The sequence below is a fragment of the Vigna angularis genome, chromosome 4, assembly GCF_016808095.1.
Source record: "Vigna angularis cultivar LongXiaoDou No.4 chromosome 4, ASM1680809v1, whole genome shotgun sequence".
Taxonomy (NCBI): domain Eukaryota; kingdom Viridiplantae; phylum Streptophyta; class Magnoliopsida; order Fabales; family Fabaceae; genus Vigna; species Vigna angularis.
The window spans coordinates 34,876,762-34,891,686 of NC_068973.1; the positions used below are offsets into that span (position 1 = coordinate 34,876,762).

General features: G+C 28.4%; 2 protein-coding genes across 4 annotated transcripts; both read left to right on the plus strand.

Annotated features, from left to right (window-relative positions):
* The first annotated feature begins 522 nt into the window (after positions 1-522).
* Positions 523-6,060, plus strand: LOC108321808 (uncharacterized). Of its 2 annotated transcripts, XM_017553668.2 has the most exons (13): positions 524-871; positions 971-1,044; positions 1,140-1,226; positions 1,350-1,481; positions 1,625-1,711; positions 2,437-2,490; positions 4,203-4,293; positions 4,374-4,444; positions 4,533-4,602; positions 5,052-5,104; positions 5,334-5,427; positions 5,574-5,671; positions 5,792-6,060. In XM_017553668.2, exons 1-13 carry the CDS (start codon positions 592-594, stop codon positions 5,879-5,881), a joined length of 1,281 nt encoding a protein of 426 aa, XP_017409157.1. In that variant the 5' UTR covers positions 524-591; the 3' UTR covers positions 5,882-6,060. The 2 variants fall into 2 exon arrangements, with proteins under 2 accessions (XP_052732839.1, XP_017409157.1); XM_052876879.1 differs by lacking the exon at positions 2,437-2,490 and having other exon boundaries at positions 523-871.
* A 4,306-nt stretch (positions 6,061-10,366) lies between these two features.
* LOC108321793 (uncharacterized) lies at positions 10,367-13,897 on the plus strand. 2 transcript variants are annotated; one of them, XM_052877177.1, is made up of 14 exons: positions 10,367-10,606; positions 10,696-10,769; positions 10,868-10,984; positions 11,061-11,090; positions 11,169-11,312; positions 11,571-11,657; positions 12,097-12,150; positions 12,522-12,615; positions 12,691-12,761; positions 12,849-12,918; positions 13,055-13,107; positions 13,270-13,363; positions 13,469-13,566; positions 13,652-13,897. In XM_052877177.1, the coding sequence occupies exons 1-14, from the start codon at positions 10,405-10,407 to the stop codon at positions 13,739-13,741; spliced, it is 1,278 nt and encodes a 425-aa protein (XP_052733137.1). In that variant the 5' UTR covers positions 10,367-10,404; the 3' UTR covers positions 13,742-13,897. The 2 variants fall into 2 exon arrangements, with proteins under 2 accessions (XP_052733137.1, XP_052733138.1); XM_052877178.1 differs by having other exon boundaries at positions 12,525-12,615.
* The last annotated feature ends 1,028 nt before the right edge of the window (positions 13,898-14,925 follow it).

Here is a 14,925-nt window from a genome sequence, read left to right on the forward strand (position 1 = left end):
ATAAATTTCTCCAATATCTCTTCTAAAAAATACCAACAAAATAATTACTTAAAAAACTAATTTAAAAAAAAGTGGGAATTAAAACAATAAGTATTTATAATTATAAGAAGAAGAAGAAATATTTCATCTAGATGAAGGAATATGTTCATAGTATAATATAACACTATATATCATTACTATGAGAATAAGCATCCAAAAACTTTGATAAGTACACTAGAACAAGTCATGAACTGAAACTTCGTCTAACTGCAAGTTAATTTCACTAGTGATTGTCCTTTTTCATTTCCTCTCCTTCATGTCATTTATATTGGACAAAAAAGTAGTTGTTTCCTCTGCACACGACAACTTGTCGTAAATTAATAAATGATTTATTTTTCATGATCAAATTGAATTTTATTCTTAACTACACGCATCCAACATAACTAACGTGAGTCTTAAGCATTCAATTATATGAATATTTTAATTTATAAAATTACCCTTAGAGAAGCGTCCCTTTAAATTCTCCTTTTAAAAAAATGGCAAAGATAAGGAAACGAGAAAGACTGTACTTGCCACCGTAGCAGCTGGAAAGCAAGAGAGGAAAATGATAAGATGAAAGTAGCACCTGCTGCGAGTCCGCTACCGACGGGACACGTGCGAATTCTATTGGGCCACACGCGTCTACAGTATTCAGTAATTTCAACCCAACTGCCAAAGACAGGTATTTATAAACGAGCAACTCATCTCACACGGCGAAGCAGAACCGACCCTCAGACTCACTCTCACATTAAATCCCAAACGAAAATGGCGGAAAAAGAAGCCATTGGTGAAGCTCAGAGAAAGCTTCGATCGAAGTTCCTTCAAGTCCTTTGTAGTAGACGACAAGGCGAAGGTATAGCAATCGAATTTCACTCATTAACTTTCACAATCTCGTTATGTATTGCGCAACGATTCGTTTAACTGAAACTCGTTCTTATATATGATGCTTCAGTTCCGTTAACGGTCGAACACTCGAAGCCAGTGGCGAATCCTTTGCATCAAAACTCTCCTCCAACGAAGGAAGAGGTATTGTCAATATTGACATTTAGCGTCTTTTGCTTGTTATTTATTTAGTTTTAATGTCTACTTAATTGACTGGTTCAATCGCCTGAAAATTATAGATTGAGATAATGGAATCGTGTCCGAAGGCTGATATAGAGAACCTTGAAGAGTTGCTTCAGGAGGAGAATTTCTACTTGAATATAGAGGTAGGTGACTGATTAATTCGGTTTCTCCGGAGATGAATTTTGAATCGGTAATTTTGTTATTCCGATCTGATTTTGTGCTTGAAAGATAAACTCAATGATTTTTTATTTTTATTTTTATCTCAGGAAGGAAAGCAAGGACGGTTGCCGGTGTTGATTCTGAAACTGAAGGAAAGTGATAAGCAGAAAAAAAGACCTGCGGTTGTTTTTCTTCACAGTACGAACAAGCACAAAGAGATCGTGCGTCCATTGCTTAAGGTTGCTACTGCATCTTCTCTGTTCCTTCCATTCCACCGGTTATTTTTCATTTGCATTTTCACTGTGCTCATGTTTTATAAATTTATTTTAATCGCGGATTTTCTTTCTGGCTTCGGTTGCTGGTGTTCTTCTTTGTGCTTTAGGCGTATGCTTCGCGGGGATATATAGCAATTTCGGTGGATTCTCGTTACCATGGAGAACGTGCCACGTGCACAACCACGTATCGAGATGTACGTGTTTGATTGTTTCTTGCTTGCTTGCTTTGCTTGCTTTGCTTTGCATTGCCGTGAACTTTTAGGTTCTGAACTCCAGATGAATAACGTAATTTTATTTGGGGAAAAGTTATAGCATGACCCCTACAATAAAATTTAAATGTTTTGTTTGAAACAACAAATTTTAGGGATTGACTTGCTTTTTAAATCAATTTAATTTTAGGTTTTCTGTAACTCTAATTTTGTTGGATGTGATTTTAATTCAGTTTAAAATATTTAACTATGCTGCCCTTATCACTTTTACATTCAAAGTGATGGCAATAAAGTAAATTTTACAAAATGGAATTTGAAGTTACAAATAGAATTTGGTTTGTAAATCAATTCAAATTACTTTTTATATGAATTCGAAACATATAAAAAGTTTGTTGTTTGTTGTGTTTTCTTTCCTTATAGGATTAGTGTATCAAATGGAATTCGTATTTCAGTGATTCTGGACATATAATTTGCCTTGAAGAATAATGATTAAAATTTAGGAGAACTAATATTTCTATAAAGATATTATTTTGTGTTTGTTGTGTTTTCTTTCCTTATAGAGAGAAATGAACTCCATTTTTGCTGACATATTTACCTCGGATCCCTTGGAAAATTAAAACAAGAGATCTATATAAAATTTGAAACTGACAAGATTTTCTTTTACTTGTTTTGGCTGCAACCTACTCTACAAAAAAAAATTAAATACACAGGCACTTGTTGATGCGTGGAAAACCAGTCAAACGATGCCATTCATATATGACACGGTAATTTATTATTGACTCTAATAATTATACACTGTCAGAATAACATTATTAAAATTATTGTACTGAATTGGTTAGTTTGTGATTGGGTAATTATTGTATTATACTTATTAGTTTGTGATTAAATTAAAATAAACTATTTCCTTATTATTTATCATGCAACATTACAATTTAGTTAAGAATTTCATTGAAATTTTTGGATCATTCTTTTTCTGGAATATAATTAAAAGATGGAATCACTTGATTAAAATGTTTTGTTTCTATGGAATTTAAAAATTGTGCTCCGGAATGAAAAAAAAGTAATCAAAGTATCTTAAGGACCGAGGAAATTGGACCCCAATAACCATCATACTTATTAGAGCTTGTAGTCAAGAGTATCCAAAATGTCACAGATATTTGTTTTTCTTTATATAAGTTTTTTCTTTTGGTCTGAGCTTTTGCTTGTTTTTGGAGACCCTTTTTCTTTTTTCAGTTGTATCAAATTAAGTTGTATTTGTCTGCGACTGTGATACCATCATTCTGTGTCGCGTTGTTGGTCTATATCCACAGGTGGGCGTATTGAATATGTCTTTAAATCATTAGATTAAGGCTGGGTAAAAATAATTTAATTATTCTAAACTATAATTAACTGTATTATTTTATATTAAGAAAAACTAATCTATTTTAACTAAAAACTAATTATACTATTATCTAGTTCAATTTAGAAAAACTATACTTATTATATTTCTAGTTCAGTTAACCGAAAATTAGATCTTTGATTAATGATTTTCTTCATTTTCATTTTGTCCTAAAACATAAGTTGCATGAAAAACCCAACCTAGTTATCTATAGTATCAATTTTATCTCATTTTTAAATACTTATTTTTTATTTGTTTAAATTCATGTTTACGCAAATCAATATAATGTAGCTTTTTGAGATACTGAACCACTATGGTTTTATTTCATTATCAACTAATCTAATTCAATTAAAACATGAATAAAGTCTGGTTAAAAAATATTGATTGGTATAAAAATTAATATTTTTAAATATTTAACATTTTTAATGTTTTTATACTTTATTTTAAAGTTTTTATATTATTGTTTTAAATAAACATTACTTTTTAATAAATTGTATATATTTATTATTTTATACCTGAATAAGGATTAATTAGACATAGTATTTTAATATGGACCGGAACACTGTCATTTTCTCAATTTTTTTCGATTTCACAGTTCAAGAGTTTATAATTATATATTTTATTTACCGTTTTTTATAAATGATAGTATATTTAACTTTTGAATACAAAATTTAGTTTAGTTATTAGTTAATTGATATAACACACTTCAAGAGTTTATAATTATATATTTTATTTACCATTTTTTATAAATGATAGTATATTTAACTTTTGAATACAAAATTTAGTTTAGTTATTAGTTAATTGATATAAGTTGAGTATTTTAAAACCAATATAATTACATATTATATTAAATAGTTCAATCTTTTTTTAGTTTATTAAAAATATAGTTAACTAGAGTTTAGTTAACTATGTGTCCAGCTCTACATTAGATATAGTCAACCTAGTTTAAAGTATTTAATTTGTTTTCATAAAACTGAAGTGGGACTTGCATTTACAACGCACTTTATGTTCCAAATGATTTGTTTAAAGTGTGATTGTGGCAGTTTAAGCTTATGATTTAATCGGCTCAGAAATGGTGTACTTTCCATGTTTTTGCAGGTCTGGGACTTGATTAAATTGGCCGATTATCTAACACAAAGAGAGGACATAGATTCTTCTAGAATAGGAATCACCGGAATATCACTTGGAGGTTAGTTGAGAGATGTTGAAAGGAATATGTTAGACGGCATGTTCAATATGATTCATCATTTGTATAATTCTTTGATGTAGGAATGCATGCATGGTTTGCTGCATTTGCTGATACTCGCTATGCTGTGGTCGTTTCTCTGATTGGCGTTCAGGTGACACTGAATGATTGAATGAAGTTTTTATTTAGACAAATGTATTTCTAAAGCAATGATTCGAAAACTTGTGAACTATATGTTGCAGGGATTTCGATGGGCCATAGACAATGAGAAATGGAAGGCTCGAGTTGATAGTATAAAGCCTGTTTTTGAGAGTAAGATAATGTCAAATGAATTTTTGAAATAATGTTTTCTATCTTTGATTTAGTTACTGCTTCTTGTATTTCATTTTAATATAACATTGAAGTTATTATTCTTGTGAATCCAATATAATGTTGTACGTGCCAATGTATATATGGAGCACATGTTGTATTATTTCGTATGCGACAGCTAATCAATTCTTAAAATTGATGAAATCTTTTACAGTTGGTTATTTAAAATAGATTGTCTATGGATTAAATTACACAGTGGTCTCATTGGGACATCCGATAAAATTTCATGTCGAAGTGAGAACGGTGTTTGGTTAAGACCTTAGAAGGAGAAATATATTAGTATCCAATTGGGGTACCAATTCATTCAAGCAAATTAACAGTGTATGACTGAAATGTATTTTGAAGGTACTTTGGTATCTACATCCTCTAATGTCTTGTGTAACTGGATGCAGCGGCTTGTCATCATTTGGGTAAAGATGTTATTGACAAAGAAGCAGTGGAGAAGGTCAGCCAAATTTTTATGAAATCAACACTGATTCTGTCTGCAACTGAATTGCTATTTATTGCTTTAACAAAACATGATTGACAGTGTTTGGTACCATGATACGTATCCCATTGTTGGTAGTTATTCACCCACCGGACATAATATCTATCTAGAGCTTTGTTACTGTTATTTTAAACTGTTGGCAAAGGATACTATATACTAATCACAATTTTTTTTTATTTCTGATTAGGTATGGGACCGAATTGCTCCGGGTTTAGCTTCCGAATTTGATTCACCCTATTCAATTCCGGCTATAGCACCTCGTCCATTACTTATTCTTAATGGTAAAACATTTATCATTTTCATTTCAACATGGCTACCTTATTCATATACAAATCCATGTATTTGCATCTTTAGTGTGTTTAGATTTTGTGAATATTTTTAAACTAATTTGTAATTGAAGCATTTGCCTGGGTTTTGGGAACTCTAGGTGCCAAAGATCCTCGGTGTCCCATTGTTGGCTTGGAAGTTCCAATCTCAAAGGCAAGTCAGGCATACAAAGAGTTTCAGTGCTTAGATAATTTAAAGGTATGAACTAGTGTTAGTTGGTCACTTCGATGAGGAAATTATATATTCTAATGTCTTCCCATATCAATTTATTATGAATGAGTTTGACAATTTATAACGATTGGTAGCTTTTACATGCAGTTTATAGCAGAACCTGGAGTTGGACACCAATTAACCAGATTGCAAGTGAAGGAATCATCTGATTGGTTTGATAGGTTTTTGAAGCCTTAGTTGACGTGTTCGCATATTGGAAACGAAGTTAGCTTTTTAAAGAAGCCTTAGCTAGTGTCCTCATATGTCTTCATAAATTATACATTAGCTTCCTACGGTTCACTAATTGCTTCATTCCATTGTCTCTTTTAGATTATTGGGTCTCACGACTTCTATCATATTATAAACCAGCTTGCTTACTCCACTGTCTTTTTGTGATTCTATCTGTCATTACATATCTTTTTAATTCAAGATAATGTTAATCGCTATAAAATGTTGCACCTGTTGTTAAATCCATCTATATATATATATATATATATATATATATATATATATATATCCAGAGAAATCATTCTTGTGAACTGTAAATGCCGTAAAAATTATGTCTCATGAATTAGATCGATCAGAATCATTATGGTATTAAATATTTAAATTAAGACAACTAGATTGATTTTTTAGAGACTTAATTTAATGAAGTAATTTTTATTTATTATAAAAAAGGTAATCGTATATATTATTTTTACTTTTACGGCCAATAATTTATTTTAATGATATATTTTTACTTTAAAGAAAAATATATTTACGGAAAGCTTATATCATAATTTTCAATATCAAAATATTAAATAATTATAAAATGATTTTTTAGTTATAAGGAATAAAAAATTGTCTGAAGATAAATATGATAAAATATATTAAATTTTAGAAATAATTATTATTATAAATTAAAATTATATGTAATATAAAAATGAACCATTGTTCTTTTTGTCTATTACACAATTTTAAATTATAAAAATAACTAAAAAAATTTACATCGGCATAATGTTGACCTATTTTGTTTTAGTACAACAGATCTTATTACTTTTAAATCTTTGATTTTTTTTTCGTTTATATTATTAAATATATAAAATAATCATGAAAATAGATGTTATTCTTTTGTGCACCATCTTCATTTATATATAAACTTAATTATATTAGTTAATTACTATAGTTAAAAAATTATTTAAAATGTCAGATATTAAAAAAATAATACTTTTGTAGGAAATAAATGTAGATAAGTTACTATTTTTTAGATTTAAAAACATATTTGAACTTTTAAATATTATATTTTTTTACTATACTTTTTATCTTAAATGAAATTATAAATTAATTAAGTTAATTCAGATATATTTCCTAATTTAACTTAAACTTATTTTATCTTAATTGTCCTTTTTCATTTCATGTTTTTCTTAACATATACTCAAACTATTTCCTCCCATCTTTATATGACTATATAGTCTATACTCATTAAATTCACAAAAAAATGGTAAGGCAATGAAGAAAGTGGTTTCTTTCTATTGAAAGAATATTCCAAACCTTTCCACACACCAATTAAACTAAATTTTTAATAGTAGCTACAATTAAATATGTTGTATTCATTCTTTGATTTTAAAATATATAAAAATTAACTACACTGAATTGCACCGTTAAAAACTGCATTAAACCAAAATCTATTTTGTGTAAACTAAATTGAAAATTACTTCAGAAGAACTCAACTGAATTATTTATTGTCCTATTAAATTGTATTACACTGAATTACACCTGACTGCACTAAACTGCTATATACCTTATTTTATTTTCAAACTACATTAATTTGAAACTGAACTGCATAATTTTTGAACCAAATTACACTAATTTTGAATTGAATTGCACTATTCTTTATTAAAAAACTAAAAGGGGTAGCATTTACCCACTTCATTCATAATATATGTTCTCCCATAAATAATAAAATTAAAAAGTTGAGATGAATCAGGTTGGGCCAAAGTTGAGAAGGATTAAGTTTACAAGACAAACAAACACAATCAAGATTGGAATTATAACAAGCTACTGGTTTGGTCAAAATAATTGTTCAATCAAAACAAACAAGTTACATAATAAACAAAAGGAACAATAGGCACACCTGCTCTCGTAATGGAACCTGCCTATAACTTTGTTACAGCACAATATTGGCTTGCAAAATGCAATTGACAAACATAGGGTCAAGATAGAGACCATTTGCAAAAGGGTAGAACGAGAGATTTACCAAATGCAGATACATTGAAGAAGAATCACTTACCAAATGCAGATACATTGAAGAAGAACCACGATAACTGGTGAGAAGGACTGGATTGCTTATAGGACGAGGCGCTAAAAGTGGTTGTGCGAAGGAGGCTCTGGGAATGCCTTTGTGCAAATAAGGGAACAAGGCTATGCGAATGAGGGAACGAGGAGTCGAAGGTAGTTGTGCGAATGAGGCTATGCTAATGGTTGTATGCGAATAAGGCAGACGACCTCTACGAATGAAGGAACGACCACCTACCTTTACAAAGAACGAGGCACTGAAAGTAGCTATGTGATGAAGGATCTGTGAATGGCTCTGAGCGAATGATGGAGATGTCCTCTGTGAATGAAGGAACGAGGTTTTGGCACTACGAACAGGGGAATATCAATATGAAGAATAAAGCAATGCTCTGGAGAACAAGATTGCGAAAAGAGAAGGGGGAAGGAAAATATGCAAGAAGAGGGAAAATTGATTTTCCAAATCCCTAATCAATTTCACTCAAATGCTTATCAACGGATCTTAACCGTCGATAATGAGTCATAGACTTTATCAATAACTCACCAACAAATATTTACACATACATACATTTATCGACTAATCTATTTGTCAGTAACTAAACAATCATAATCTGTCGATAAATATACATTATTGATAAATATAAATTCATATGTAATTATCCATTAATAATTTCATTAATTGTTATAGTGTATTATAAAATTTAAAATTATAAAATAATTAACTTAAAAAAATTAAATCGACAGACATATTTTGTTTTAGTACAACAGATCTTATTACTTTTAAATTTGATCTACTTTAGTTTTTAGTTTATATCATTAAATATAATATTAAATATATAAAATAATCATGAAAATAGTTATTCTTTTCTGTACTATCTTAATTTATAATATTACTTGTTATCTTAATTATATTAGTTAATATTTTTTTTATTTTCATGTTAAACTTACTATAATAAAAAAAATTATTTAAAAATGTCAGATATAAAAAAATTTATATTTTTGTAGGAAAGAAATCTAGATAAATTACTATTTTTTAGATTTAAAATATATTTGAACTTTTAAACATTATATTTTGCGATGATACTTTTTTCTTAAATAAAATCATAAATCAATTACGCGTTTAATTTATAAATTCAAATATTTTTCCTAATTTTAATTACATTTATTTTATTTTAATCGTCATTTTTCATTTCATGTCTTTCTTAATATATATTCAATCCCTTTATATGACTATAGATTATACTCATTATATTCACAAAAAGGGTAAGGCAATGAAGAAAATTGTTTCTATTGAAAGAATATTTCAAAGCCCCTCCACACACGAATTAAACGAAATTAGCTTTTTAAAGAAGCCTTAGCTAGTGTCCTCATATGTCTTCATAAATTAGTTTGCTATGGCTCATTAATTGCCTCATTCCATTGTCTTTTTTAGATTATTGGGTCTCATGACATCTATCTACCATCCATAATGCTACACACTGGAAACGAACACTTGTGTAATTTTGTAAATGCAGAACGTGGATCTATGTATTACTTCATTTATTCAAAATTATTTATTAAAATATTAATCAAATATAATAATTTAAATATATTGTGACATGATATAAAAATGAATATAATTCATTTAACATCTAAAAAAATAAAAGGAAAATATAATTCATTTAAGATATTTCCTCTTCTTTCTACCATCATCATAACAAAAACCGCTTTAGTTGCTCTTCATTGAAAAATAAATTGATAATTTTAAAAAATTCTACTTTATATAAAAATATGATAAAATATTAAATAAGGCATTCTCAACAATATATACAGTTTAAATATTCGTAATCTAGGATTTTTCTTATATCTATAATCATAATAAAAACTATATAAAATAAGTTTACTAATTCTTAAAAAAATATTATATTTGTAATTGTTAATATGACGGTAGAACTCTATCAAAATTATATATTAATAAAACAATGTCTTTTAAATTTAACACTTTATTAATATTTAATGTAAGAGTATTGTATGTACATCAATGTCTATGTCTAATATGTGTTGAACACATAGATACATCGTATAACAAGTGTATTCAAAATCCTTACTACAAATCAAAATATTTTTTTCTAATAGAATATTTATTCTAATTGACATATAAAATATTACGTTAATTATATTTTTATTCTTTCACGTTAAATTAAAATTCATTTATATTTGAAATTTTAATATATGTTGATTTCTATACGTTAATTCAGAAAAAGTTAGTTTGGAACCTACAGAAAAAAAAAACTGATAATAGAATATTGGGATAAGAGAGACACAATTCTGATAATTTTGACCCGTCACCCTCGACAACAAAATGTGTGGATATATATTAAGCCATAGACTAATAATAATAATAATAATCTTGAGCCTTTGATTAACCTAATATTTTTCCTTTCATCCATATTATTTGGGTCAGCTGACACATGCTCATCATCAATTTCAACATTCAATCATTACAACCCAACTGTCAAAGTCTCGTAATTATAAGAACCGTCTCCCAAACTCACTCTCAACCTAAATCCCAAACAAAAATGGCGGAAAAAGAAGCCATTGAAGAAGCTCATAGCAAGCTTCGATTCAAGCTCCTTCGAGAAATTCGTTGGAGTAATAGACGAGATTGTGAATGTATAACAATCGACTTCACTAGTTAACTTTCACAATCTCTCAACGATTCGTTTAATTGAATCTCATTCTTATTTATGATGCTTGATCAGTTCCTCCCAAGGTTCGTCATTACAGGAAAGTGGTGTCTCCTTATTATGAAAACTCTCCTCCGACGAAGGAAGAGGTACTGTGATTACTGACATTTGCAACGTCTTTTGCTTGTTTTTTTGTTTATTTCTTAATTTTCAATGTCTTGGTGGTTGAATCGGCTGAAAATTATAGATGGAGATAATGGAATCGTGTCCGAAGGTGGACAGAGAGAACCTTGAAGAGTTGCTTCAGGAGGAGAACTTCTACTTGGTTATGAACTGGAATCAAGGTAGTGAATCTGGTGATGAGGTAGGTCACTAATCAATTTCTTAGGAGTTGAATTTTGAATCGGTATTTTTGTTAATGATTTGATTTTGTGGTTCAGGAGCAATTCGCCGACGCTACTGATTATGAGGTAGGTCAGTAATTAATTCTTTTTCTTGGGAGTTCTTATTCTGATTTGATGTTTTGGTTCATTGATTTTGGATCTCAGGATGTTAAATCCAGAAGAAGGATACCATGGGTGCCGGTGTTAATTTATAAACCAAAGGAAAGCGATAACCATAAGAAAAGGCCAGCGGTTGTTTTTCTTCACGATATGAATAAAAACAAAGAGTTCTTCCGTCCATTGCTTAAGGTTGTTGCTGCTGCGCCTTATCTGTTTCCTACACCTTTTTGTATATATATACATTACTATTTTTTCTTAAATTTAAACAACTCTTTATAATAAAAGAAATATTCACATATAAAATAAATACATTATCTATGATAAAACTATTTAATTTCGTAATTACTTTTTATGAAATTTATTATATAATTTAATATTTTTTATTATTTCAATAATTATTATAATAATAATCATTTTTTTTATAGTATGTTGTTTTTCTGGTTTTAGGCGTATGCTTCGCGGGGATATATAGCCGTTGCGGTGGATGCATGTTACCATGGAGAACGTGCCATGTACACACACGCCTATAGAGATGTACGTGCTTCTCAAGAAAAAACGTATGAGTTGTGTCTATTTTTTGAAACAATAATAATAAATAAAGATTAACTATTTTAATATTTATTAAAATAAAAAGGTATTATTCTAACTTATATCAAAATTATCAAAAACTTGTTAACAAAAAATTTGACTTGAAGAATAATGGTTAGACTTTAGGAGAACTGATTTATCTATAAAAAGAGATTATTTTTATGTTTGCTGTGTTGTTCATATATAGAAAGAAATGGACTCTCTTTTGCTTACATATTAAGATGGGAAAGTTAAAAAGAAGTTATATATATAAGTAAAGAAGAATAATGCAAAATGAATATAAAAAATTTAAATGTGTCAAATAATATTTTTTAATTTAAAACTAACCATGTTTTCTTTTATTTGTTTTGGCGGCAACTCTACCATAAAAAAATAAAATATTCAGGCACTTACTTATGCGTGGAGTTTTGTTGACACGTCGCCATTCATATATGAACCGGTAATTTCTTATTGACTTTAATGATTATGCACTGTTAGCATGACATTATTAAAATTATTGTTTTGTATTGGTTAGTTTGAGATTAGATAATAATTATTATATTACACTTATTAGTTTGTGATTACATCACTGAACCAAACTGCTTTATATTATAAATATAACCAATCTCTTTGTTATTTATCAATTAACATTACCATTTTGGATGTGATAAGTTAAAACCTTCAATATTAGATTAATTAAAGATTATTTGGTTGTCAATGTGATATCATCATTCTGTGACGGCTGTTCTCGAGTGAGATTTGGTCCAAAAAGTGTTTTAAGATTATGATTTGTTGGGTTAAAAAATAATGGTGTATTATTTCATGTTGTAGCAGGTTTGCGACTTGATGAGATTGGCAGATTATCTAACAGAAAGAGAGGATATAGATCCTTCTAGAATAGGAATCACCGGAATATCACTTGGAGGTTGGTTGAGAGATGTTGAAAGGAACTTGTTTGATATGGTTCATAATTTGTATATATAATTATTGGATGATGCAGGAATTCATGCATGGTTTGCTGCAGTTGCTGATACTCGCTATTCTGTGGTTGTTCCTCTGATTGCTGTTCGGGTACACTGAATGATTGAATGGAGCTTTTGTTTAGAGAATTGTGTTTCTGAAACAACGACCCGAAAACTTATGTCCTATATATTGCAGGGATTTCAATGGGCCATAGACAACGATAAATGGAAGGGTCAAGTTGATAGTATGGAGATTTTGTTTGAAGGTATGGAACACATGTTTTATGATTTCATATGAACATGTAATAAATTCTTCAAATTTTTTAAGGAAGTTTAAAACAACTCGTCATAAACATCCAATAAAATTATATGGTGAAGTGAGAAGAATGTTGTTGGATGCAGTGGGTCGTCATAATTTGTGTAAAGATCGTATGGACAAAGAAGTAGTGGAGAAGGTCAGCCGAGTTTGTTTGCAATCAATTCCAATTTCTTTCTCCAAATTAATTGCTTTATGCTTTGATTTATTGGTATAACAAAACATGATTTATTCGAATTACTTTAAAGTTGTGGAAAATGGATACTAGAAACTGATGACATAATTTAATATTTCTGATAAGGTATTTGATCATGTTTGTCCTTGTTTAACTTCGGAATTTGATGCGCCCTATTCAATTCCAGCTATAGCACCACGTCCATTGCTTATTATCAATGGTAAGACATTTTTGATTTTCATATATAAAGCAGGCATCCATCCCTATTTAATTATTTTGTGAATATTTGTAACTGAAACATTTGGTTGGGTTTTGGGAAATGTAGGTGCGGAAGATCCACAGTGTCCCGTTGCAGGCTTGGAAGTTACAAGGTCAAAGGCTATTCAGGCATACCAAGCTTTTCAGTGTGTAGATAATTTTAAGGTATTTGTTGGTCACTTTGGTGAGAAAAATATTCATTATAACAGTGACTTCCTTCATCAGAATGATTGGTAGCTTTTACATGCAGTTTATTGCAGAACCTGGAGTTGGACACCAATTAACCACATTTCAACTCAAGGAATCAGCTGATTGGTTTGATAGGTTTTTAAACCCTTAGTTCACGTCTTCGCATGTATAAACCAGCTTGCTTACTCCATTGTCTTTGTTGTGATTGTATGTCATTACATATCTTTTTAATTTTATATTTTGCGATGATACTTTTTATCTTAAATAAAATCATAAATCAATTAAGCTTTTAACTTATAAATTCAAATATGTTTCCTAATGTTAATTAAAATTGTTTTATCTTAATCGTCCTTTTTCATTTCATGTTTTTCTTAACATATATTCAAACAACGAAGTTATTTCCCTCCCTTCTTTATATGACTATATAGACTATACTCATGAAATTCACAAAAAGGTAAGGCAATGAAGAAAGTTGTTTCTATTGAAAGAATATTTCAAAAGCCCCTCCGCATACCAATTAAACGAAAATTTTAATAATAACTACAATAGAATGTGTTATATTCATTATTTGATTTTAAAATATACACTAAGAGGTATCTACTAGTTACTGGTTGGGTATAAGAATGATAAATAAATCCCATTCGCAAAGTATTGTAAAACTTTGTTTGATGAAAAATCGCTATATTAATTGAATATTGATATAAATATAAATAATATTTAATTTTTAAAATTGAATATAATAACGATGATAAGTATATATATATATATATATATATATATATATATATATATATATATATATATATATATATATATATATATATATATATATTTTTATTTCATACTTATTTCTCGTTTTTCTTTAAATTATTAAAACAATTTAATTATTACGTAATAAAAAAATTATATTAATTTTTTCTTTGATTCATAGTTTAATAAATTATTTTTAAGACATATTTAAATGGTTTTATATTTTCTATAATTATTTGATATTTATTTAATGACCATAGGATATTTGATATCTAGATAGTTATAATTTGTTTCTTAATATTAGCAGATAATATTTTTTTTTGCTATAATTTTTTTAAAATGTTATTTAATTAATATTTTGAACAGTAAAAAGTCCTGATGAATAAGTTGAAGAATAATATTAAAGTAGCATTTTAACTTATGTAATGTAGATAATAAATATTCATTTTATATGATTAAATTAAATAAATGCCTTTTTTTCTGCGGAAGACATTATTTTGTTTCTTTTAAATTATATTTTGTATCTGAATATACTTAAAATTTATAAATTAAATAAATATATTTTAATTTATCAATTTTTTTTTC